Source organism: Pelophylax lessonae (genome assembly GCF_965119305.1).
Source record: "Pelophylax lessonae genome assembly, chromosome: 2".
Lineage (NCBI taxonomy): Eukaryota > Metazoa > Chordata > Amphibia > Anura > Ranidae > Pelophylax > Pelophylax lessonae.
This window is the reverse complement of record NC_138769.1, coordinates 152344406-152371207: the sequence shown is the minus strand read 5'-3', so window position 1 is coordinate 152371207 and position 26802 is coordinate 152344406. Positions and strand designations below refer to the sequence as shown.

The 26802-nt window shown below is 41.0% G+C and overlaps 1 protein-coding gene across 1 annotated transcript in view; it reads left to right on the top strand.

The window, feature by feature from the left end:
* Positions 1 to 23969, top strand: part of PRPF8 (pre-mRNA processing factor 8) — a 42122-nt gene extending 18153 nt beyond the window's left edge. The window contains exons 17-43 of the mRNA XM_082247702.1: positions 26 to 189; positions 430 to 556; positions 672 to 864; positions 3762 to 3949; positions 4169 to 4407; positions 4491 to 4637; positions 6077 to 6287; positions 8867 to 8983; positions 9182 to 9429; positions 9588 to 9767; positions 9867 to 10002; positions 10084 to 10253; positions 11554 to 11683; positions 11766 to 11912; positions 12008 to 12168; positions 12281 to 12472; positions 12581 to 12818; positions 12913 to 13041; positions 15556 to 15669; positions 15760 to 15933; positions 16114 to 16307; positions 16953 to 17192; positions 17457 to 17598; positions 21698 to 21838; positions 22271 to 22410; positions 22542 to 22744; positions 23551 to 23969. Of these exons, the coding sequence (XP_082103828.1) occupies positions 26 to 189; positions 430 to 556; positions 672 to 864; positions 3762 to 3949; positions 4169 to 4407; positions 4491 to 4637; positions 6077 to 6287; positions 8867 to 8983; positions 9182 to 9429; positions 9588 to 9767; positions 9867 to 10002; positions 10084 to 10253; positions 11554 to 11683; positions 11766 to 11912; positions 12008 to 12168; positions 12281 to 12472; positions 12581 to 12818; positions 12913 to 13041; positions 15556 to 15669; positions 15760 to 15933; positions 16114 to 16307; positions 16953 to 17192; positions 17457 to 17598; positions 21698 to 21838; positions 22271 to 22410; positions 22542 to 22744; positions 23551 to 23705 (4620 nt within the window). The 3' untranslated portion in view covers positions 23706 to 23969. The remainder of the gene's footprint in view (positions 1 to 25; positions 190 to 429; positions 557 to 671; positions 865 to 3761; positions 3950 to 4168; positions 4408 to 4490; positions 4638 to 6076; positions 6288 to 8866; positions 8984 to 9181; positions 9430 to 9587; positions 9768 to 9866; positions 10003 to 10083; positions 10254 to 11553; positions 11684 to 11765; positions 11913 to 12007; positions 12169 to 12280; positions 12473 to 12580; positions 12819 to 12912; positions 13042 to 15555; positions 15670 to 15759; positions 15934 to 16113; positions 16308 to 16952; positions 17193 to 17456; positions 17599 to 21697; positions 21839 to 22270; positions 22411 to 22541; positions 22745 to 23550) is intronic.
* Positions 23970 to 26802: the final 2833 nt, after the last annotated feature.

Here is a 26802-nt window from a genome sequence, read left to right as displayed (position 1 = left end):
CTTAACTGCCTCTCATGGATTTTAGGATGGGCCCTACATCACTGCTGAAGAGGCTGTAGCAGTATACACCACCACAGTGCACTGGCTGGAAAGCAGAAGGTTCTCTCCTATACCATTCCCTCCTCTTTCCTACAAACATGATACTAAACTGCTCATCCTGGCTCTTGAGAGACTGAAGGAAGCGTACAGGTAATTAGGTGGCCCTTACATTAACACAAGTGTCCTAATTAGCAATCTGTTGCAATGAGCGGATGTGTAGAAACACAGTGGCCAATTAGTGGTGTAAGCTTAATTGTAAAGCGTTTATTGGAAGCTCCAAACGTTACTTTTGCAGATAAAATACATTGTTCGTGTTTTAAACTGAACAGTTGTAGGTGATTGTACCGTATTTTTTTTTATGTCTATTCAAACCTGATTCTTCTTGATTAGTGTGAAGTCCCGTTTAAACCAGTCTCAAAGAGAAGAGTTGGGACTGATTGAACAAGCGTATGACAATCCCCACGAAGCTTTGTCCAGAATCAAGCGTCACTTGCTCACTCAAAGAGCTTTCAAGGAGGTAATGGGCAATTTCATACCTCCTCTAGTTTATATTTTTTGTTTTTGACATTTGTAAATTGCAAAATTTTATATTTTTTTTTGAAATTTTTATTTAATTGTTTTCAAATTTTTAGGTGGGAATTGAGTTCATGGATCTTTATAGTCACCTAGTCCCTGTCTATGATGTTGAGCCTCTCGAGAAGATCACTGATGCTTACCTGGATCAATATCTGTGGTATGAAGCGGACAAGAGGCGACTTTTCCCTCCTTGGATCAAACCCGCAGACACAGAACCCCCTCCTTTGCTTGTATACAAGTGGTGCCAAGGTAAACTATAGACTCTACTTTCTGCAATAGGAGCACTTTAACCACATCCCGCCTGCCCTATAGCAGATTGACGGCGGGATTGTGGTTGTATTATCCTGACCAGACTTCATATGACGGCGGCAGGATAACACGCCGCAGAGCGGCAATCGGTGATGCGAGGTGTCAGTCTGACTCCCTGCATCTCCGATCCCCTCCGATCTCCCTGAATCAGGGCTCAGGGAGTCCCCCCATTGCCCTCCCCATCAGTGCTGCCCGCCAGTGCCCTCCCTATCAGTGCTGCCCACCATTGCCATCTATCAGTGTTGCCCACCAGTGCCCATTATTGCCCACCAGTGCCCATTATTGCCCACCAGTGCCGCCTATCAGTGCCCACCAATGCTGCATATCAGTGCTACCTAGAAGTGCCACCCCATCAGTGCCTCCTCATCAGTGCCTGTCCGTGCAGTCTCATCAGTGCAGGAAAAAACATATTTTTTTTTCAAACTTTTCGGTCTTTTATTTAGCAAAAAGGAAAAAACCCAGAGGTGATCAAATACCACCAAACGAAAGCTCTATTTTGTGGGGGGAAAATGACATAAATTTGGTGTCGGTACAGTGTTGCATGACCGCGCAATTGTCATTCAAATTGCAACAGCGCTAAAAGGGGAAAATTGGCCTGAAAGTGCCCTGTATTGAAGTGGTTAAGAAAGCTACTGAAATTTTTCAAAACTTGTATTGTAAAAATGTATAAGGTTTTGATTGACATTAACTAGAATGAAATGTCAAAAATGTGCCAAGCTGCTTAGAATTTGGGTTACATTTTTAACAGAGGAGGTCTAGTGCTAGAATTACTAGAGAGGGGGGAAACTGTCCCCTCCTGCTGCTTGTGATAACAATCGAGCTACTGCTGGCTCTAAAAACGGTACCAGGGGTGATGCCTGTAGCTGGCCTAACTCCGGTACAACCACTTGAAGTCCAAATGAGGTACAGGTACGTGATTTGGCGGCAAGTGGTTAAGCTTGATTGCTACATCTGTACAAAACTTCCAGATGTACATGCAAATATGTGCAGCCATATCTTAATATTATCCTAACAATCTTTTATTTTATCTGTACCCTAAAACTTAAACTTCATCAAGTCTTAAGTTACATTTAATCTTGCCCTAAATCTGATAATTCCTAACTGGGCAATAGCAGTAAACCCAATTCAATTATCCATCAATCTGAGCAGTTAAAGGAAAGCTACAGTGGAAGGAATTAATCAAAACTGGAATGGCCAGGATCTCAAGGAGATGTGCAATGTAGCCAACGAATATCTTTCATTTTTAAAGCTTAAAGTGGAATTTTTAGTCAAAAAAATTAGGTCCTGCTAGATCACTTCAGGCTGGTCCCTTTTGCAGCTATAGATATGTAAAACATTAAGTTTTTAAATAAGTGTCTATATGGTTTAAATGCAGTAATACGCTGATTTACCCTGTTCCACACATCATTTTTGCACCCTATTTTTAGGCACTGTTGAGTTTGTAGCAGCTGATCTGCTGACAGCTTTAAAGTTTAACCCCGGTTATCCTTTACAGCTAAGGAAGCTGTTTCTGTTTGATCTGCAACTGCCATGGTGCTGCGCATGTCATCAGTTATGACTCCAGCCATTTGATGGTTTGACAGCAATCCCGGGATTCCAGGAATGTAACGGTTTCTTGAAATCGTTCAATCAATGGATTTAGTTCCGCTTTATGATTCACTGCTGGGGCATAGGGCTTCAGCAAATTGGCAGCCTCCAGCAAGAAGAAACGGAAGCAATGCTGGAAGCAATTTCCAGCACACATTAATCTTTGTAGCATAATTGATATTTTGGCATGTATGCTCCTTGCTAAAGAACATTATTTTTATGAAGTTATGGGTAAAGTTTCCACTTTAACTGAACAAGCTGAAAATAGATGCTGGTCCAGATTCTGGCTAATTTTAATGGGGTATTACTAGTATAATATAGTTAATATTTATTATAGGTTAATCATGTATTTTCTTGTAGGACTGTGTAATACCTAGGGAGCATTTAACAATGAGAATGGTGGTTTTTTTTTTTTTTTGTTTGTTTTTCATGATATTGCATCTTCGAAATGTGCCTTTCAGTCACAAATTAAATTCTCTGTTGCACTGCCCCAGTTTATACTTCAATGCTTCTGTTGGCTCTCTGTCTGATGATAATACGACTAAGGCCCCTTTCACACTTATGCGACGCAATTTTACAGCGGTTTTGCTGTGATTTTGACGCGATTTTGAAAGCAATGGCAAGGCTATATGCCTCAAAACGCATTAAAATCGTGGCAAAGTAGTGCAGGAACTACTTTGAAGTCGGTGTGACTTCAAAACGCACTGATATGAATGGGGCTCATTGAAAATAATGGAAAACGACTTGTCATGTGATTTTTGCGGTCCAAAATCGCGGGACAAGTCGCACTAGTGTGAATGGGGCCTAAAGCTCATTTTTAGCTTGAGATTTTCAAGTTCAGTAATATTTGCAACTGAAATTGCTGCCATTCATTTGAAAAGTTAGATGTGGTCCTGATCACTTGATAAACCAAAAGTCCCATTGTTAGTAGGAACTTTTTTTGGACTTTTATAGCATTTGTAGTGACATTTTAGCATCTGCTGACTCTTCTTGAGCTTCCTCCTATTATGTACAGAAGTCTCCAACAAATTAGCCTTTATTTAGGGAGAAGAGGGGAATCTGGGGATGCCATGATAGAAATGCAGTCCAAGATTCCCTAGTGCTCCGTAGAATGCTACATAGGTAAAATGGGAGATTTCAATGTAGACCTCTTTCTGTATGAGTCCCCAAGAGGCATAAAAAAGCACAGGTGTTTGCTTAATTGAAATGTAATTTGCTGGAAATATTACCTCATATTTTATATATTGCAGGAATCAACAACCTACAAGATGTGTGGGACACCACTGAAGGAGAATGCAATGTAATGCTTGAGTCTCGGTTTGAGAAGATGTATGAAAAGATCGATTTGACTCTGCTGAATCGTCTTTTGCGTCTAATTGTCGATCACAACATTGCTGATTACATGACAGCCAAAAACAATGTTGTGATAAATTACAAAGTAAGTATGTGAAGGCAAAATGTAATAGATGATATAGTTGAGTTGGTGCACAGTGTATGTGCTGTGAGCAGGAATAGAATTTACATGTAATCTGACATACAGGGACACCGGCAATGTCTCTGGGTGCCTTAGTGTCGCGACCCTATTAAAAAAAAATTGTTATAGGTAACTTGTATTGCAAGCATATTCTCACTTCTCAAATGTTTACCCCTCTTGTAGGACATGAATCACACAAACTCCTATGGCATTATTCGAGGACTCCAGTTTGCTTCTTTCATTGTTCAGTACTATGGTTTGGTGATGGATCTGTTAGTCCTAGGTTTGCACAGGGCCAGTGAGATGGCTGGTCCACCTCAAATGCCAAATGATTTCTTGAGTTTTCAAGATGTGGCCACAGAAGCTGCTCACCCCATCCGCCTGTATTGCAGATACATTGATCGCATCCACATTTTTTTCAGGTACGTTGCAACTGAGCAGTTCAACAAGCACATTTTCTGAACAATTCATGTCTGATCATGCTGTTATGTTTTGTTTCTTGTAGATTTTCAGCAGATGATGCTCGAGATCTTATTCAGAGATACCTTACAGAGCATCCAGATCCCAATAATGAGAACATTGTAGGGTACAACAATAAAAAGTGTTGGCCTAGAGATGCCAGAATGAGACTTATGAAGCATGATGTTAATCTGTAAGTAGCCTAGATCTTGCTTACCAGATAAAAAGCCATTATTGTGGTTATGTGCGTTTTCCAGCAAAAAAAAAAAAAATAACCCATTTTCATTAGCTGTGTACCATTTTCAGGGCTCATGTAGATATGTAGTGTTGACAAATGCTTCATTTTGCATTCCAACACATCGCTAGTCAACAGCATTTTATACACCTAAAGGTTGCACTCGACCCACTTTGCCTGCACCACTAACATACCTGCTGCAGCCAAAGCGACACAAAGCAGGACAAATACAGCTTCTTCACCACACAACATCAAAAGTGAATGGAAATCTGCAGAATTGTGTTTAACCACTTCTGGACCAGGAGGTTTTACCCCCTTAATGACCAGGCCATTTTTTGTGATTCAGCACTGCGTTACGTTAACGGACAATTGCGCAGGTGTGCGATGCTATACCCAACTAAAAATGTCCTTTTTATTCTCCACAAATAGAGCTTTCTTTTGGTGGTATTTGAGCACCTCCTGCGGTTTTTATTTTTTGCGCTATAACAAAAAAAGAGCGGCCATTCTGAAAAAATATTATTTTTCACATTCTGCTATAGAACATTCCCAATAAAAAAAAATATTTAAAAATCAAAATTTTTTTTTTATCCTTTTAGGCCAGTTTGTATTCTACATATTTTTGGTAAAAAAAAAAATATATATCCTCTGTGCAAGCATATTTTGATTGGTTTGTGCAAAAGTTATCGTGTCTACAAACTAGGGGAAAGATTTGTCATTTTTTATTTAGTAATGGCGATTTTTAGCAGGACTGCGAGTTGCGGTGGACAGATCCGACCCCTAACTGACATTTTTGGGGGGGGGATCAGTGACATTACTACATTAATCAGTGCCAAAAATATGCACTGTTACTGTAATAATGACACTGGCAGGGAAGGGGTTAACTTTGGGGCGGTCAAAGGGTTTAGTGTGGAATCAACACAGACCTGTGATCCTAAATAGGAGGATCACAGGCACTCTGTGCCGATTCCTGAGAGAACAACAGTCTGCTGTGTTTACAACAGCACACTGCTCTTCTCTCTCAATGGGCAGTGATCGCAGATGCCCAGCGGCAATCGCGGCCGCCGACTCCATGAATCAGCTTCCCCGCTGGCTAATGGGGGCACGAGTGCACACCCTCGCGAACCACCGTACAGATACAGTGGTTCGTGCAGCCAAGCCAGCCTGCCGCAGTATATCTGCGGTCGGTGGTCGGCAAGTGGGGAAATTGCACTCCAAATGCAAGAAAACGTACATCTACAAGAGCCTTTTAAAATCTTGTGTATACATTAAAAATTTAATTTATTTTTTCTAATAGGGCTGTTCATTTTCCTAAACCTATTATATTGAACATCGTTTAACGTGTGTGTATATAGGTATTCTGCTGGCAGACTAACCAAACTATTTTAATCTCGTCTTAGTGGCCGTGCTGTGTTTTGGGACATTAAAAACCGTCTTCCTCGTTCTGTCACTACTGTACAATGGGAAAACAGCTTTGTGTCTGTGTACAGTAAAGACAACCCCAACTTGCTTTTTAACATGTGCGGCTTTGAGTGCCGAATTCTGCCCAAGTGCCGTACAAGCTATGAGGAATTCACTCATAAAGACGGAGTCTGGAACCTGCAGAATGAGGTTTGTTATACATGGTGAATGTAATAAGGACCAGTGTTAAGATCATGCTTCTCTTTAGTCATTTTGTTTTAGTGCTCATTTACAATATACACCCTGTTCCAAATATTATGCAAATTCTTTTTAAGTGTAAGTGCCGGTTCACACTATTTTGATCACAGACCTCGCATATGATTTGGAGCACACTGCTCCTAAAATCACATGGGAGGTTTGTGCGGTGCGAGTTCAGCCATACATTTATTATGGCTGAATTTGCACCGCAATCGCAGTGAACATGCACAGGACCTTTTTTTGGTCCGCAGCAGAATCGGATCGCATGGTGGTTCACATCAGTGCGATCCAATTCCTGTGCGAACTGTCAGATCGCACTGAGATATGCGATCTGATGGTGGTGTTAACTTTGAATTGACACCCCCAGCATATCGCATATAGCAGTGTGAACTGCCTGAGCTGCGGATGCGATGCAGGAACACGCAGTATATTCGCAGTGTTCCTGCATTGCAATAGTGTGAACCGGGACTCACAAAGATTAAATATTTTGTTTTCAGTTTAACTCATGGGTGGCATTGTGTCTCAGGGCTCTTTTGATCACTGAAACAATCTCGGACACCTGTGATAATTAGATTGCCAGGTGAGCCCAATTTAAGGAAAAACTACTAAAAGGAGGGTGTTTCACATTATTAAGAAGAGCACCATTTTCATGCAATATGGGTAAGAAAAAGGATCTCTCTGCTTCCGAAAAGAGTGAAATGGTTCAATTCCTTGGACGAGGTATATAAACATTCGATATTTCACGAAAACTTAAGCGCGATCGTCGCACTATTAAGAGATTTGTGGCTGATTCAGAGCACAGATGGGTTTGTGCAGATAAAGGCACATTGAGGAAGATTTCTGCCAGATCCATGCATCAGATCAAGAGAGCAGCTGCTAAAATACCATTACATAGCAGCAAACAGATATTTGAAGCTGCTGGTGCCTCTGGAGTCCCACGGACATCAAGGTGTAGGGTCCTCCAGAGTCTTGCAACTGTGCATAAACATTCTATTCGGCCACCACTAACCAATGCTCACAAGCAGAAATGGCTGCATTGGGCAGAAAAATACATGAAGACTCATTTTCAAACAGTCCTGTTCACTGATGAGTGCCGTGCAACCCTGGATGGTCCAGATGGATGGAGTAGTGGATGGCCACCCTGTTTCAACAAGGCTGCGACGTCAGCAAGGCGGTGGTGCAGTCATGTTTTGGGTCGGAATCATGGGAATAGAGCTGGTCATGGTCAGCCCCTTTAGGGTCCCCGAAGGTGTAAAGATGACCTCTGCAAAGTATGTGGAGTTTGACTGACCACTTTCTTCCCTGGTACAAAAGGAAGAACTATGCTTTCTATAATATCTTCATGCATGACAATGCACCATCTCATGCTGCAAAGAATACCTCTGCATCAATGGCTGCCTTTGGGATAAAAGGAGAGAAAGTCATGGTGTGGCCTCCATCCTCCCCTGACCTCAATCCTATTGAGAACCTTTGGAGCATCCTCAAGCAAAAGATCTGAGGGTGGGAGGCAGTTTACATCCAAACAGCAGCTCTGGGAGGCTATTCTGACATCTTGCAAACAAATTCAAGCAGAAACTCCAAAAACTTCAATTTTCAAAGTTCAATGGATGCAAGACTTGTGAAGCTGCTAAATGGCTTTTGATTTTAGCAAATATGCTGCAAACAACCCAAATAACATTTGTCAGTTCTTTACAACCTATAAAGTGTTTTGAAACTTACTGTGCGTAATAATTTGGAACAGTGCATTGTAAGTTTTTTGTTTAAAAAAAAATACTGTTCTCATTAGGTTTGTTCAATAAAATTTGAATTGTACTCTTAATAGTTGATAACATGTGAATTATACTGACTGTTATTTACATCAATTATTTAGGTAAATGAGAAAAATATAATTTGGAACAGGGTATATGCAAAGACCCTCAGTTTTTCTGCACTAGAAAAATGCAGTTCTTTTCAATGAGACACAGAACAAAAAAAATTTAATTTTTCCTGTTCACACTAGAACAGAGTCCCCGAGTGTGGTGCGTTAGAGCATGCATTTTTTTTTTTTTGACATGTCAATAAGCTAGTGGGGAAAAAAAAAACTGTGCCCTGCACTTGTAACACACAAGGCTCTGCCCACAAACCCAGTACAGAGCACTGTCCCGCACAGGAAACGAATCTATTTTCGTGTGAATGAGCATTTAAAGGAAAATGAAGACCTAAAATCCTAAAATCAACAGATTCCAATTTAGGCAGCTAGCCAAAACAGCCCTAACAGATGTATAATTTGAGCATTGCTCAACTCTTCTTTTTTTTTTTTTTTTTTCTGTCAGCTTTAGATTTATTGAAATAAAATAGTGACTGTAGGCTTGTGTAAGTCTTTGTAAATTTAGGTTTTGGGTGGTATTCTTGGGCATAAACTGCTAGCTGCAAAATTGGACTTCAGCTTTTAATGGGTTTTACATTCTGTGGTTGTTGTAGAAAGTAATTGCTTTCATGGCTCTTTGCAGCACTTGATATAGACTAATCGGCTAATTATCTTGCTTTTTTAGGTGACCAAAGAACGTACAGCTCAGTGTTTTCTGCGAGTGGATGATGAGTCCATGCAGAGATTCCACAACAGAGTTCGTCAAATTCTGATGGCTTCAGGATCCACTACATTTACTAAGGTGGGTTGTAATTTATGGTATATCCAGATATTTTCAGCCAGTGCTTATTCACTCTTTAATGTTTATCTGCTATGTAGGCTTAGCTCCACTTTCTTTATAAGATTTGGCTCAGCTAGATTGCTCATACACATACTAAGATTTTATTAGTTATTTTATCAATGTTTGCATCAAAGGTAATCATTTTGTTTATTTGCCCAGATTGTGAACAAGTGGAATACGGCCTTAATAGGCCTGATGACTTATTTCCGTGAGGCTGTGGTAAACACGCAGGAGTTGCTTGATCTGTTGGTGAAATGTGAAAACAAAATCCAAACCAGAATTAAGATTGGTCTGAACTCTAAGATGCCCAGTCGTTTCCCTCCTGTGGTCTTCTACACACCGAAAGAGCTTGGTGGTTTAGGGATGTTATCTATGGGACACGTGCTTATCCCACAGTCTGACCTCAGGTAATATTTTGTAATCGGTGTAAAATTTCCAAAACTGAAATCTCATTGGTTTGTGTAGCTTGTTTAATAATATGCCAGGTTGCTCATACACTTACAGGAATATGTAGAATATTACGGATTGTTTGGTTCTTTGTAACCGCATTTATTTTTTGTAACAGGTGGTCAAAGCAGACCGATGTTGGCATCACCCACTTCCGCTCAGGTATGAGTCATGAGGAGGATCAGCTGATCCCTAACTTGTATCGCTACATTCAGCCATGGGAGAGCGAGTTCATTGACTCTCAGCGAGTCTGGGCAGAATACGCTCTGAAAAGGCAGGAGGCCATTGCTCAGAACAGGTGAATATCGTAAAGCTTGCCCCTTTTGATGTCCAAGTTGTTTAACATATAACACATTATTTTTTTTTTTTTTTTACATTTATGTATGCTTTGTTTCAGGCGTCTTACATTGGAAGACTTGGAGGATTCATGGGATAGAGGCATTCCACGAATCAACACCCTGTTTCAGAAGGACAGGCACACCCTGGCTTATGACAAGGGCTGGAGAGTCCGTACAGACTTCAAACAGTATCAGGTACTAAAAATCATTTGTTTTGATTAACATCATTCCCTATATAGTTCGTGCTTCTGTGAATTGCCCTTTTTTCCCCCCCAGGTACTGAAACAGAATCCTTTCTGGTGGACACATCAACGCCATGATGGAAAGCTTTGGAATTTGAATAACTACCGTACAGATATGATCCAGGCACTTGGAGGAGTGGAGGGGATTTTGGAGCACACATTGTTCAAAGGCACATACTTCCCCACATGGGAAGGTCTATTCTGGTAAGAAGATCTACATTTTTTTTCTTTAACAGTATCTATTAAAGCTGCTGTTTTTAAAGAGGAAATAAACCCTCCTCTGCAAGTTGTACCTATAGGTAAGCCTATGATGAGGCTTACCTAATAGGTACTGTAAATATCTCCTAAACATGTACCGTTTAGGAGATATTTACCTTATATGCAGCCAGTGACGTCACTGGCGCATGCACTCTGAAGGAACAGCCGCTGGTGCCGTTCCTTCAGAGTCCCGTGCCGTGACCGTCGGCTCCCGCGGGAGTGACGTCCCCGCGGCTCCAGCCAATCAGATGGCTGTATCCCGCGATCCCGGAAGACGGGCGACTGAACATGTCGCCCGTCATAGAGGTGACCGGGAGGCACGGCGGAGGCTCGTTCTAAGGTAAGTATTGCATAATGAGCTAGTATGCGATGCATACTAGCTCATTATCTGTTTCTCTTTCAGGGTGAAAAAAAAAAACAATTGAGTTTACAACCTCTTTAAATATTTTTCCCACTGGCTAGTAAACTATAGAGCTGGCTGTACACTGGTCAAAATTTATATCCTGCTGTCAGATTAAATGTCCTGGCAGGGGAAAGGATTTCTCCATCTACGTTTGCGTGGATGAAAGAAATTAACAGTGCATGGCCAGCTTCAGCAGCAAGTCTTGCAGTTGGCAGTGGTAGATTTTTAATTAGAAGAAAAATTGCAGATTTGACAAGTTAATAAAGAGGCATTTAAATTTTGCATTGCAACAGAAGTTTTTGTGGAAAATTTTTGTTCATATGTAAACCCAACATTTATTATTCCTGGTTCATGCCTGCTGTAGCATATACTTCATGGGTGCTCAACCTGTGGCCCACCAGCTGTTCCAGGACCACAAGTCCCACGAGGCATTGCAAGGCTGACAGTTACAAGCATGACTCCCAAAGGCAGAAGCATGGTGGGAATTGTAGCTGGAGGAGGGCAACTGGAGGGCCACAGGTTGTGAGCACCCATGAAAAAGTATCCAGTTCTTTTGCTTCCTTTGTGTGAAATTCCTGGGGCTCCTGCCGGTCCCTCTGCTTTTCTATTAAAAACTGACCACAATAAGCAGTAGAACAGCAGTGTGGTCAGTTCTCTAGCTATGCTGGGAACTCTGTATGTTCTCCTCCAATGATCAGCACAGATTTCACTGAGAAGATCATTTTGTTGCTGTTTTTTCCTCCCCTAGCTTATGTTAAAACCTTTTCATGTGCTATTCAGATCTTGTTTGTTACATACATTTAATGCTTGTTTGTTAATCATTTATTTCTTTATTTTTACCAGGGAAAAAGCCAGCGGCTTTGAGGAGTCAATGAAATGGAAAAAACTAACCAATGCTCAGAGGTCTGGTTTGAATCAGATCCCCAATAGAAGGTTCACTCTCTGGTGGTCCCCTACAATCAACCGAGCCAATGTATGTTATTAGATATAGAACTTGCTGTTTGTGTGTTTGTTTGTTTTTTTATCTTTAACAACCCCAAATATTTGTTTTGTAGGTGTATGTTGGTTTCCAGGTGCAGCTGGATTTGACTGGCATTTTCATGCACGGCAAAATTCCCACATTAAAGATCTCTTTGATTCAGATTTTCAGAGCTCACTTGTGGCAAAAGATCCATGAGAGCATTGTAATGGATCTGTGCCAGGTGAGTCATTTTTAATTTTGTTTGTGCCGATTTATTAATATTGCTATTATATTACTTCTGACATTAAATTTATTTCTGCTATTTTTGTGGTTCAGGTGTTTGACCAAGAGCTGGATGCACTAGAGATTGAGACTGTCCAGAAGGAGACCATCCACCCTAGAAAGTCTTATAAGATGAATTCATCTTGTGCTGATATCTTGCTATTCGCTTCCTATAAGTGGAATGTCTCTCGTCCTTCTCTATTGGCAGACTCCAAGTATGTTATATTTTTTTTGCATATTTGTTTTACTTGCTTTTTATAAGATACCGATTTTAGCAAACTACTATGTGGAAAGTCAGCTAGTGTTTTTTTTATGTTCTTCATTTAGGGATGTCATGGACAGCACCACCACACAGAAGTACTGGATTGATATCCAGTTGAGATGGGGAGACTATGACTCTCATGACATTGAGCGATATGCCCGTGCAAAGTTTCTGGACTATACCACTGATAACATGAGTATCTACCCATCACCTACTGGTGTGCTGATTGCCATAGACTTGGCCTATAACCTCCACAGGTGAGCAAATGTTGCCTTCATAGATATTCACACATCCCAGAAGTTTTTGCTGGAACTAGTAAATTTGTACGTTATGTGAGCAACAATTTTCCTTCTCTTTTTTTTCAGTGCTTATGGGAATTGGTTTCCTGGTGGAAAACCACTTATTCAGCAAGCAATGGCCAAGATAATGAAGGCTAACCCCGCTCTTTATGTGCTGCGTGAGCGCATCCGTAAGGGACTACAGCTGTACTCATCAGAGCCCACTGAGCCTTATCTGTCTTCTCAGAACTATGGCGAGCTCTTCTCCAATCAGATTATTTGGTTTGTGGATGACACGAATGTGTACAGAGTAACAATCCACAAGGTACAGCACATATGTCACAAATGCAGTGATAAAACATTTTTATATATCAGACAAATGACGTTTTATTTCTTTTTTTTTTTTTCTTCATTTTTAGACCTTTGAAGGTAACTTAACAACCAAACCCATAAATGGGGCTATTTTCATCTTCAACCCCAGGACTGGGCAGCTTTTCTTGAAGATTATTCATACCTCTGTTTGGGCAGGACAGAAGCGATTGGGTCAGGTATGTTTGAAATAAGCCTAAAATTTCAGATTATCTAGATGAGCATCTGCTTTTGAACTATGTTTTAGTGCTCTTTCACACAGGCGGACTGATTGGGACTGCCTGTCAGTTTTTCGGACCCTCCAGTCTCCTCCATGGGGTGGCAGGTGTCAACGGACATGTGTTCATTGACATCCGATCCTGTCCCACCAAAACAGACGAATTGGTTTCGATCCCCCATCTGTCGATCGGATCAGGTGGCAGTTGGGTGTAAACGGGCAGGTGGTTCGTTTTCATCTGGCTGCCCATTAAGGAGAGCAGGCTGTCTGTGTTCCCTCTGCATAAGCGATCTGTCTGCTCAGTAGGGATCAACGGACAGGTTTGTAATAAGTTCCTCTGAGGTCGCACGTAGAAGCGAAAGCATATGCAATTCACGCCCACATTTGTAAACGGTGTTCAAATACACATGTGAGATATCGCCACGATTGTTAGAGCGAGAGCAATAATTCTAGCCCCAGAAATTTTTAAAGTATCGCCTATGGAGATTTTTAAGTACCAATGTTTATCGCCATTCCATGAGCGTGCGCAGTTTTCAAGCATGACATGTTTGGTATCTATTTACTCTGCATAATATTAGGGCTAAAGTTATGGTTTAGGTTTTTTTTTTTTAAATGCTGTGAAATGTATTTTTTCCTAAAAAGAAAAAAAAAAAAAAAAATGCATTTGAAAGACACTTGTGCAAATACTATGTGACAAAAAATATTGCAACGACTGCAATTTTATTCTCTAGATAGATCTAGATATATAATGTTTGGGGGTTCTAAGTAGTTTACTAGCAAAAAATACTGATTTTTAACTTGCAAACAACAAGTGTCAGAAAAATATAAATAGTAGGGCTCTGACTATTATGTTTGACAGTGCGTCAAATTTTTGCACAGTATGTGGATCAGAAGCTATGCCTCCTGATTTGCGTGCCACTTGTATTTTCAGGGAGTCATAAATGTTACCCCTGTGTCTTTTTTAGCATAGGTTTTAGTTAACCCTCTGGCTGCCACAGACCCAAGGCTTTACATAAGGGGTATACATACTCCTATGTCTGTAAACAATACAAATTGTCAGCCCTCTGTGTGATGGCAATAAAGATTTTAGTAGGTGGGGGGGGGTTCAGTCATTCATGGATAGTATTGTGTATCCGTTTGACTCAATTTCACGGTTGCAGGCAATTTTAAGGTATGACATATTGGGTATTTATCTGCTTGGTGTAATTTCCCTCTTGTATTTATTAAAAAATAGCTCATATGTGACCATTATGTGAACTTAAATTAACTTTAGTGTATGGTTTACCAAAAAATATACATCTGATAAACTGTTGAGCTAATGTGACCAAAAAAATTGGAACTACAGCCGTTTAATTTTCCAGGCCTAAAATGTCCATTTTATCATGTGTGGAAAGTGCAAAAAAAGACACTGGCGGCAAAAGGGTTAAACTGTACTGGTAAATCAGTGTAGTAGCATGCCAGGGATCTACAGCTTATTTTAGAGGGCCCTAAAACCTGAAGTATGCTATGTGCAGTAAATATTTTAATTCCAGTCAGAGGTATGTATGCCTTCTTCAAACACCCCACTTTCCAGGTAGCTTGGTATTGAAGGTTACAAAAGGTAATAAACCATATAGGGTTGCAGGAGATGGCAAAACAAATCTTCAGCTGAACATCACTGCAGTCTACAGGAGGGCATGCTATTGCATTCAAATGCTAGTTTATTTAGTGACCCCCCCCCCCCCCCCAATCTCTGTTCCGATATCTATAATTTTAAACAAAGTACGTTCCATTGCTTTCGGCCTCCCCACAAATCTCTACATTTTGTTTGTGTGTGTGTGTTTTTTGCGATGCAGTGATCTGTATCCTTTTAAAGGGTGGCAACATTCATTCTCCATGGTCCCTCTGTATACAGAACATAGCCACCTTATCTTGCTTGTTCCTGAGATGGATTGTGGGATTTGTAGTTTGCATAGAAGAGTGCTCATGACCACAATGCACTTTCTCTTTGTTCCAAATAAACAGAAGTAAGGGGGAAAAGAAGCGGTTTAAGAGTGCAGAGGATGTTACAAGGAGATAAAAATGCATATTTGGGAACTATTTTTATAAAAAGATTACAGGGCTGTTAAATAGTGGATGTGTATGGAATATTTTTGGAGAATAAGGATATAGTTTAGTTTCACTTTAGAGCAGTTCTTCAGTCTGAAACCAAAAAATGAAGTCTGCTACAAATACTATGTAGCTGCTGACTTTTAGTAATAGGACATTTTTTTGGCTGTTAATGGATCCAGCAAAAATAAAGTTCCAAAAGTTAGAGGAGGGGGGAGGAGGCAAAGAAGCAGAACTTCCCTCTTTGGGAGAAGTTCTGCCTTAAGTAAACCTGTAATGAAAGAACTGCGTGCTCTATCTTTGCTGGACTCCTTGTGAAAATTTTCCAATAAAGCTGATGCGGCTCGTTCTATGTTTTTACCATGTACAATTAATTACCCCTTTGTAGCTGGCCAAGTGGAAGACTGCAGAAGAAGTTGCTGCTTTGATTAGATCCTTGCCAGTGGAGGAACAGCCGAAACAAATCATTGTCACCAGGAAGGGCATGTTGGATCCTCTTGAGGTAAAATGTGGTTTTTTAACCTCCATGTGAACTTCCTTCAATGGTGTTTTCTATCATTGCATATTAATTTTCCTCCTGTGTAAATTTCAGGTGCACTTGCTTGATTTCCCAAACATTGTGATCAAAGGCTCAGAGTTGCAGCTCCCTTTCCAGGCCTGTCTGAAGGTGGAAAAGTTTGGAGATCTAATTCTTAAAGCTACAGAGCCCCAGATGGTGCTCTTCAATCTCTATGATGACTGGCTGAAGACCATTTCTTCATACACAGTATGTGATTCTGGTATTATCATGTGTAAAATGTTTAAAACTGGAATGACTGTTTTAGAATGGGTTATGTACAACAGTGGAGTATTTAAGGACCATCATAATACTTTTCAAGACTGCTAATGGGGCATCTGATATTAGTTTGGTAATTTTACCTAAAATTGACTATAATCTGCCTTGCAGGCATTCTCTCGACTGATTCTAATTCTGAGAGCATTGCATGTCAACAATGACCGTGCAAAGGTCATCCTAAAGCCAGACAAGACGACAATCACTGAACCTCATCATATCTGGCCCACACTGACTGATGAGGAATGGATCAAGGTAGAAGTTCAGCTAAAGGATCTGATCTTGGCTGACTATGGAAAGAAAAACAAGTAAGATATAACTTTAATATTGTAAGCCTATTTTCCACCATATCGGTTTCCATAAAACATGTAAACGAGATGCAGGGAAAGGGTACATGTAGTTGAAGGTTCCACCTCAAGGGAGCTTGGCACAAAGTCCACTTGCACACGGTACGGATGTTTGAGCATCTACTTTATTTTTTTTTTGGATGTAATTTCAGGCCCTTTATTTGTGCGTATATGTGTGTTTGCATGCACAATATATTCCTAGAGAAAATTCATTAATATTTATGCTCATTTGAGCATACCCGTACAAAATACTGACTGGTAAAGCAGATTTTTCTGTGGTGTTTTTTCTCAAGAATACGCAGCGCTTGTTTACATGCTGTGCATACAGACACATTGTAAACAGGCTGCCTTTTTAGATCAGGTAAAGAAAAAAAAAAAACGCTGTACAGAGCTTTTTCAAGCTGCAGTGTGCAAGAGAGAATTAGGAATGGAGCCACCGGTCTCCAATTCTTCCTCCATACTCTATTATATTTACATTCTTACTGTTTAACTTGTCCGTTATATATATTTCTTTAAATATAACATCCTGGACAATGTATATATTTATGTCAGCAAAACAGACTGTTTGTATTGTGTAACCTAAACATAGGACTCTTTTGTTTTCAGTGTAAATGTTGCATCCCTAACGCAGTCTGAAATCAGGGATATCATTTTGGGTATGGAAATCTCTGCACCATCCCAGCAGAGGCAACAGATTGCTGAGATTGAGAAGCAAACGAAGGAACAGTCGCAGCTCACTGCTACCCAGACACGCACGGTTAACAAACATGGAGATGAGATTATCACTTCAACCACAAGTAACTACGAGACGCAGACCTTCTCCTCAAAGACAGAATGGCGTGTCAGGTACAACCTCTAGCAGTTCAGAATTGACTTGTCAATCGTGTTTTTTTTTTTTTTTTATGTCTCATCTTTGTTTTCATGTGGCTTCTTTGTTTAGTCACACTTAAAAATACGAGTGTTCTGGCATCACATGCTTATTGACTCAGATTTTGTCTGAAAATATAGAAGCATGGTTTTAACATTAGAAATCACGATGCTGCTGTTTGTGTGACTGAATAGCAGCAGTGTGTGTGTGTGTCCTATAAAATTTTCCTTTTTATTTTGCAGAGCTATATCTGCTGCTAATCTTCACCTGCGAACCAACCACATCTATGTGTCATCTGATGATATTAAGGAAACTGGTTACACGTACATCCTGCCTAAGAACGTACTAAAGAAATTTATTTGCATTTCAGATCTGCGAGCTCAGGTATGTGTAAATGGGATAGAAACGCTGTGCTATGTCTACCCTACCACTAGGCAGCCACATTTCAACATATTGCTCATGTTTTTTGCATAGCAATACTAATTTCAACATTGGTTTTAGGCAGAGATTTATATATGGCAATAAGTTACTCCTCTACATGAGATGGCTATTTTTGTCCAGAACAGGGCTATCCTCTATGGGTCTTATTTATGCTAATGAGAAGGTGGGTTAGGAAAAATTGTCCCATTATCTGTTCTAACCCAAGAACATCTGTCTCTCCTTCTGGAGTCTTTTCACCCATTTTCCACTAACATAAACTTTCATGTTTAGCTCTGCGGGCCTACTAAATAGAGTGATCTGCAACCCTTAGACACAAGAGGGTACTCAGATGAGCTGCCATAATCTAATATCCTGGAAGAAAATGTATATCGATAAACAGATCACATGCCTACCTATTTTTTAATAACTATGTGGTCCTAGAGCCTACTTTATATATATATATATATATATATATATATATATATATATATATATATATATATATATATTCTCATTTTGCTGTTTAAAAAGACCAAATCTAAGCTTCACCCCAGACATTACAATCCCCTTCCAGAATTACCAGGAACTATGTAGTTCTAAGGCCTGCCTGATATCAGTTTTAGTAATTCCTCCAGGATTCCTTCAGAGCCTCTTTCATCCTCTAACTCCATACCCCAATCTGTACAGTTATCTCCTACTGTCTACTTCTAGGGTGATCCCTGAAAACTCCTCTCTTCAGGGAAGTCTACCTCGCCTCCACCTAAAATCTGTACTTCCACTTTCTCTATCCTAATCCTTCAGGTATTACCTTTTTGTAGCATTTGCCCCTCTTAGGATGTAAGCTCCCTCTGAGCAGGGTCATCCGAATCCTCTGGTACTTAGTTGTATTGTACCAACTTTCTCCCTTATTATAAGAAGTATAAAATAAAAAACATTATTAACTTTTCTCCCCCTCCCTCTTTTTTGTAAGTGATCACATTCCCTCTGTTCTAAGCTGCATAAGAGCTGGGGGGAGGAGAAGCAACGGCACACTGATCTTCCCAGTGAAGGGCTTTGCAGGGGGGGGGGGGGTGGAGGCCAGGTCAAGTCTGATCTTTGGTGGAGGGCAGGCTGAATTCCCAGCACAGCTAGAGAACTGACCACAGTGTGTTATCCAGCTTGGCTTGGTCCATTTCTAATAGGAAAGCAGAGGGCCTAACAAAAACACCAGGGATTTCAAGCAAGGGAAGCAGTACAAAAACAACCGGAAAATTTGTTACAAAAGTACATGGTACAGCAGGCACATATCAAGAATAGGAAATGTTGGGGTAAACACTTTAGGGAGGATGATTATTGTATTGTTTAGGTAGTCCCCTAACCACTGAAGTGGGTCTTCTTGCTTGAGGCAACATGTATGCATCCCTGTATTTGTGCAGGGAGTAAGCTGCTCAGCGAATTCCCAGCATTGATAACAGGAGACCCGGAGCCCTCGGCGTGAGCCCGACGATCGGGAGCCAGGAGGCCTGAAGTCTCTAGCTATCACCATGATCAGTTACTGTTCAGTCGACCCCTGTATTTTTATTTTTTGTTTTTCTTCTCTGAATGTAGAGAAAGGTATTACATTTTTTTTTGGCAGGGAGAAAAAGATGCAAACAAGTGTGTGAAAATAAAGATCGAATTGCTAGATCAGGGTCTGTGTATTTTGGGTAGGATTCAAAAAAAAAAAAAAAAGAACTATTTTTTAAATTGGTGATTTGGCACTGCGTGACTTTAACGGACTATTGCGCGGTCGTGCGACGCTGTACCCAAATTAAATTGATGTCCTTTTTTTCCCACAAACAGAGCTTTCTTTTTGTGTTTTTTTTTTTTTTTTTTTTTTTTTTTTTTTTATAACCTGTGCAATTTTTATTTTCTGTGCTATAAACAAATAAAATTGCTTAAATTTAAAAATAACAATATTTTTCACATTTTTTGACATGAAATTCAACCCCCTCCCCCCCCCCCCCCCCCCAAATGTAAAAATCTAAATTTTTTAACATTTTAGGCCAATTTGTTTTCTGCTACATATTTTTGGTAACAACAAAAAATCGCAATAAGCATATTTTGATTGGTTTGCGCAAAAGTTATTGCGTTTACTAACTAAGGGAAAGATTTATGTCATTTTTTATTAATTTTTTTTTAACTGGTAATGGCGATCTGCGATTTTTTTTTTTTTTTTTTTTTTTTTTTTTGCGGGACTGCGACATTGCGGTGGACAGATCGGACCCCTGACTAACCTTTTTGACACTTCTGGGAGTACCAATGACATTACTACAGTAATCAGTGCTATACATATGCACTGTTACTGTAAAAATGACACTGGCAGGGAAGGGGTTAACTTTATTAGTGATCAAGGGGTTAAGTGTGTCCCTAGGGGTGTGATTCTAACTGTAAAGGGGCGTGGCTAGTGATGTAACAGAGACATACGATCCTATATAGCAGGATCGTGTAGTCTCTGAAGTTACATCAGGGAGAATGACAGGCGGCTTTGTTTACATTAGCCGCCTGCCTTTCTCCCTCTCCACCGGGAGATCGCAAGTGACCGGCAAACATCGGAGCCGCCGGTCACTCGCGCGGGGATGTGCTGGAACGAGCAGGGGCGGGATCCCGCCTCCTGCGGCGCGCGATCGCCCCCCTAGAGGCTCCTGGGCGAGCGACGTAGCCCTACGTCGGTTTGCCCAGGAGAGCCAGACTGCCGCAGTAAATAGTCGTGCGGCAGTCGGCAAGTGGTTAACCCTCATCGTCAAGGTGTTAAACTGAATAGTAGATCGGATTCAGTTTAGTAGGATTGAAAAGTAGATGGCCAGCTTTAGTCTTGGGTTTGGGCAGCCCATCCTGTAGCAGATTAAGCCAATGCCAAGGATGTTCATTTTTAGACTACATGGGAAAATGGAAGCATACACATCGATCTGATACTCAACACAGCCATTCAATATCTTTTGCCATATTTGTTGGTAACTTCAGAATCAGTCAGCTTGCTCTCTGTGAGTGCCAGCAGTTTAATGTAGTGACCTACAGTTTCTAGTGGGTCCTTTCCTTGTGTTTTTAGAGGATGAAGCATTATGTCATCATTACTACAATTTACATAACTGCACATTACATAATGTCGCTGTTAATAATTAAACGACATGAGTGCATATTGCAGTCTTAAATATAGTTTTGTTTAATAGTTCAAAAACTCGGAGGCTTTGGTTAACCACTTAAGCCCCGGAAGATTTTACCCCCTTCCTGACCAGGGGGTTTTTTGCGATTTTTACTGCGTGACTTTAACGGACAATTGCGCGGTCGTGCAACGTTGTACCTAAACGAATTTCACGTCCTTTTTTTCCCACAAACAGAACTTTCTTTTGGTGGTATTTGATCACCTGTGCGATTTTTTTTGATCATGCGCTATAAACAAAAAAAGAGCGTAATTTTTGCAAAAATAACAATATTTTTCACTTTTTTTTTATATGAAATTCCCCCCAAAAAAAATGTAAAAATTGTTTTACGCTACATATGTTTGGTAAAAAAAATTGCAAAAAGCATTTTTACACAGGGGAGAATGACAGGCGGCTTGTTTACATAAGCCGCTCTGTCTTTCTCCCGCTGTACCTCCGATCGTAGTGTGACCGGCGGACATCGGGTCCGCCGGTCACACGCCCGCACTCCTCTGTGAACGAGCCTCAGCGGGCGCGCGCTCGCCCGCTATTGGCTCTAAAAGGAGTGACAGGCGAGCGACGTAGATCTACGTCACTCTGCCTGGCCGGGGCTGACTGCCGCAGTAAATATACTGTGCGCAGCCGGCAACCGGTTAAGTTATCTTAAGTGTTTTTGTGCTCAGAAAAATGTTCACGCTCATTAAATCATCACCAAAGCTGTGAATTTTCTCACAGCATTATCTTGTAACCAACATAAACGCTAAAAGGATGGCTCCTGTAAACTTGTAATCCTGTACAGATTTGGTTAAGATTTATGCATTTTATTGCTCATTATACTTTAAATTTAATGGGGAGATATGGCATGATATTTTATTTATGTTCTTAATTTTACATTTTGTGTCTAGATCGCAGGCTACTTGTACGGAGTGAGTCCACCAGATAACCCACAAGTGAAGGAGATCCGTTGCATTGTGATGGTTCCACAGTGGGGAACTCACCAAACGGTTCACTTGCCTAATCAGCTGCCGCAGCATGAGTATTTGAAGGTCAGTTTTAGAATACATTTTAGTTTGTGTATTTGTTGTGGGAAACATCACCTAGCAGTGTTTAGCAGCACCTACTTTAGTAAGTAACCAGAATCCACCACCTGATGTTATTGGGATCAAAAGCCCATGCTTGTTAAAGCATATGGATGCTGCATTACTGATACAAAATGCAGAACACTTTCTCCAAACTTTTCTCATCTAAATGGCCTCCACCCTCACATAACAAACATTTTCAAAGTGTGCTTAAACGTGTGCACCAGTTCCCAAAACACCGGATAGTCTTAGTTTTATTAGAACATCTAAAATTCCAATTGGTTCTGTCAACCATAACTATAGTAAACCTGTGTTTACTTAGATGTATGCTACATCATTCTTTCCATGTATTCTTATTCTGCTTTTCATTGTGATTCTATTTTCTTCTACCTTTTTTAGGAAATGGAACCACTGGGATGGGTTCACACACAGCCAAATGAGTCTCCCCAGCTGTCTCCACAAGATGTCACCACTCATGCGAAAGTCATGGCAGACAACCCAGCCTGGGATGGAGAAAAAACTATTATTATTACCTGCAGGTGAGTACTGGGTTGGTTTGTAAATGTAAATATATATATATATAAAATAGGTTTGTATTATTTTGTTTTTTTTACATAGTTTATAACTAAAATATGGTGTTTACGCTCACTGGTATTTTTAATCCCTGCAGCTTCACCCCAGGTTCATGTACATTGACTGCTTATAAACTGACCCCCAGCGGATACGAATGGGGAAGACAGAACACAGATAAAGGGAACAACCCAAAAGGCTACCTGCCATCTCATTACGAAAGAGTCCAGATGCTGTTATCTGATCGCTTCTTGGGATTCTTCATGGTGCCTGCGCAAGCATCTTGGAACTACAACTTCATGGGTATGTATTGTCTCCTATATGGAGTTGAATGGGTCTGTCACTAATATCTGAAGAGAACAGCAGTGCAGAGTTGCCTTTTAGCGAATTGATAACCCCAATGATTAAGATGATTATGGCTATGCAATTACTAGTTCTGAGAAAAAATGCTGTTTGCATAGGCATATGATTAGGGCTCTAGGGAGTTCCAGAGAGAAGAGCTGATGAAAACAGTGTGCTTATGCTGTTAAAGTGGTATTAAACCCAAAAACAAACCTTTTATTGTAGCTTACCAAATCTTAGATTTTCTTTCCATTATTCTCATCTAGTGATGCAGCCAGTAAGTTTGTTTTTCAACAGAACAAGCTGTCCTGCAAATGTAGCAATTAGAGGGTTGAGACAAACCATTTACAACTGACAGATGTTCTTATAACGATTAGCTTTTATTTGGTGTAAAACCTTTATCTCAAAAGGAAGAAACTGTTGCTCTAACTGCAGTGTGAGCTGGAGTTTGGCTTCAGTTTGTTAGTGTATGTAAATGTTCTAGTACATTTTAACACCCTCCCTCCCAGACTGACAATGCTGCTGTCCAGAGCTGCCTCTGTGTTTCTTCATCCAAAGTAGGGGCATTGTAATACAGGATGGCCAGATAACCAGGTGAAAATGGGGGGGACTGGCAAGCTTCAATATGTCCTTACTTTTTTTTTTTTTTTTTTAAGTTTTTGGTTTAGTACCGTTACAAGTGTTTCCCACTAGCTGCAGGAATTCCTAAAGTGCTGATTAATGGAGAGCTTCTTGTTTTTCTTCATCTTTGCCTTTTGTTCTTCTAGGTGTCAGGCATGATCCAAACATGAAATATGAGTTGCAACTGGCTAACCCCAAGGAATTTTACCATGAAGTCCACCGCCCCTCACACTTCTTGAATTTCGCCTTGTTGCAGGAGGGTGAGGTGTACTCTGCTGACCGTGAAGACCTGTATTCATAGTTTGTGCAAAAAAAATTGTGGAACTTGGATCACTGTTGATATTCAACATAAGAATTATAAGCATGAGCCCAGAATTTCACATCTCCACAGTTGTTTTTGTTGCTGTGGTTTGTCCAGTTTCATTATTTTTTATTTTTTCCCCCCAATTTTTTTTCTGACTGCAGCTGTATAGAAAAATTGTATGCAATGTCTTTATTTTCAATATCTTAAAAGGTATTGTTGGAACTAGTAACAATGTTGCTCTAATAAATGTTTTTTAACTTATCTAAATGTCTCCTTTTTTGCTTTCTTTTTAAAACTGACCTCCAGGAATTCAGCCAGTTTGTAGAATATGCGGACTTGCTATGAGTGAAGTTTAACGAGGTGCATGCCGCCTCATGGACTTATTACTTATATTTCCAACTGATGGCTTTACGGGGGTGCTGGGACCACAGCTATCACTACACTCCCGGTGCTTTGATTAGAGAGGTGCTGTCTTCTCACATACAGCATCTCTGCCCATCCTTCCCCTCTATTTAATCACAGAAGCCTTGGGGAAGGATTTGGGGTGGGGGGGGGGGGGTTTCACAGTGGCTGCATGCGACTGGAGCTATCCAACAGTCTTTCCTCCACATGGTTTTTGGAGTGCTGCCTTTGGACATTGCAGTAATAGCATGGAAGTGACCTTCGGGCATTGGCTTCTGCGTAAGGTGCTTTTCAGAACCTGTTTTGCTACCTATCCTGTCTATGAAAACTCACTCTGTGGGTGAGCTGATCTGGCTGAATATCTGCTGGGTGGAGTGTCATGCTGTCTTTCCCACTATTCAATGTTGAAGTAGTATCCTCTCCCTGCTCCTGTATTAAAGTGCCACTTGAAACTCCAATCTTCGGTCTGTTCCTGCTGCCTACCTACAGTGACTGTGGTCACCTCTGGCCACCCAGCCCTCACTTGCTACCAGTTGTTTAGGTTTTGAGAGTATCTGAAGCCTGGTCTTGTGCCCTGAGCTTGCATCCGTGACAATCTAGCTGTACTGGATGTCCTTAGCAAATTCAGTGCAGCTTGCAGTCGATACCGGAATCTTTCCCTTTGCCCTTTGAATTCTAGAGTCCTCCTTAATGGCTTCCTTAGCTCCTTCGTCAGCTCCTGTTGCTCTCTGTGCTGAAATCTTTAAAGGTTTCCCTGCATCCAGTTCGCATGAGAGGAGAGTGTGACCGGCTCTCAATTGAGCCTTTTCACACACCTTCAGGGTGGCCGTGGGTCGCACTTAATAAGCGTCCATTGCCTCTTTGGCTTCGAATCGGGGACCTGATTTGCAACTGAATCGGTGTACAGGGACACACCAGACCCCCTTCTATGAGCTGCGGCCGCAGCAAGTGTGAAAGGCTGAAAGTAGAAAATCAACCTGTTTGTTATTTTTACCAGCGCTCTTTCCACTCTTGGGTCATTTAGAACCCCTAAAACCATAAAACCTTTCCTCGCACTCCTGTTCTAGCCTTCCTCTACTGAGGCTGGAAACTCCCTGACAAGAACTTTGTTCTCCCAAGCACTTATTAGCCTTGTGCCTATTTTGAAGAGGACCCTTCTAAGAAGTAATATGCCCCCACAATGGATCCAGAAGTGCCCTGCCTTAGAAAAGCGCCCAATCGTGGATGCAGCTGTCTTTAAGGACCCAATCATAAAATGTTGGAAGCTTTCTAGAGCTGTGACTGAGTAAAGTTTGGCAAAATAAACTTCGTTTGATGTGATCTTGTTACTACTGTGATGGATCCCTTTGTCCTGAACATTTGTAGCAAATCGTTTACATTAGAGTTGGGATGGCCTGCTGGAGGTTTCCAAATTGTGTTCCAAATGGGTCTCCTGTCAGCACACATGCAGGGCACACTTTAAGTGTTATGCCTCTTACACACGTACCGATCGGACGTCTTTTGTCCGAGGGCTGTCGTGTCTGTTGAAAAGTGCAAAAGACTGCACACGAATTTTGTCGGCCAACAACAGCCGACTGCAGAAGTGATGTCATGTGATGGTTAACTTTCCCTGTGTTTTTTCTTTTCTGAGCATGCCCAGTCTTGCAAATCTACTGTCTGTCGGCCGAAATCTGTACTGACTGGCGAACAATCGGCCGTTCTGGTGTCGGCATACAAAAATTTTAATGCTTGCACGACAGATTCTGTTCGGCCGAAAGTGCGCTGTCGGAAGCATCATACTAACAAGCCTACAATCGGCCGATCGGTCGTCGGCCAAATCTTTTCGGCCGACAATCTGCACGTGTGTACGGGGCATTAGACTGCAGAACCCATGTCTAAGAAGCTCCTGCTCTGCATGGCCTTTGAGAAGCCTCTTTGGATCCCATTATCAAGTATGCCACTAGTGGCTACAGCACCCATCTTCAGCTAAAGAGGCTTAAGGCACAGTCTGGGAAGGCCCATCCCTTGATGGAGGTTAAGAAAAATCCTTTTTGTTACAATACTCCTGCAACCCACCAAGCCCACAAGTTGGAGTTAAGCTGTGTACAGTGAGGGGGAAAAAAGTATTTGATCCCCTGCTGATTTTGTATGTTTGTCCACTGGCAACTAAATGATCAGTCTATAATCCAGCGTTGGCTACACAATGTGGATCACGTTTAATGTATGGAAGATCCTACCCTTTCCCGCCGCAGTCAGTCGACCTTATCAAACAGGTTTTGGGCCTGCTGGATCGCTTTCATTTACTCTCCGGCATATGCACAATTAATGTATCCGGTCTCCGCTTGAAGTTATTATGGAAGATTTTTTGTCTGTTCCCCATGGCCAGGGTGTTTCCTCAGCTCACCTAACTCCCTCCTCTTCCCCCACCCATTTCTATTTTCTTTTTCCGCTTTCTATCTTTTCTTGATTACAATAGCTCGCCATGCCTCACGCTAATGAGCTGATTGTGATTATTATTGTTTGGCCTATTGACTGTATTGTAGGCTCTTTTCTCATGTTGTAATGTTCCTGTTTTGTACAGTTCTTTATGAAAAAAAAAAGTTTCTCAATAAAAATGTATTAAACAAAAAAATGATCCTGTCTATATTTTAACAGTGAGAGTCAGAATAACAAAAATATCTAGAAAAATGTGTTTCAAAAAAGTTCTAAATTT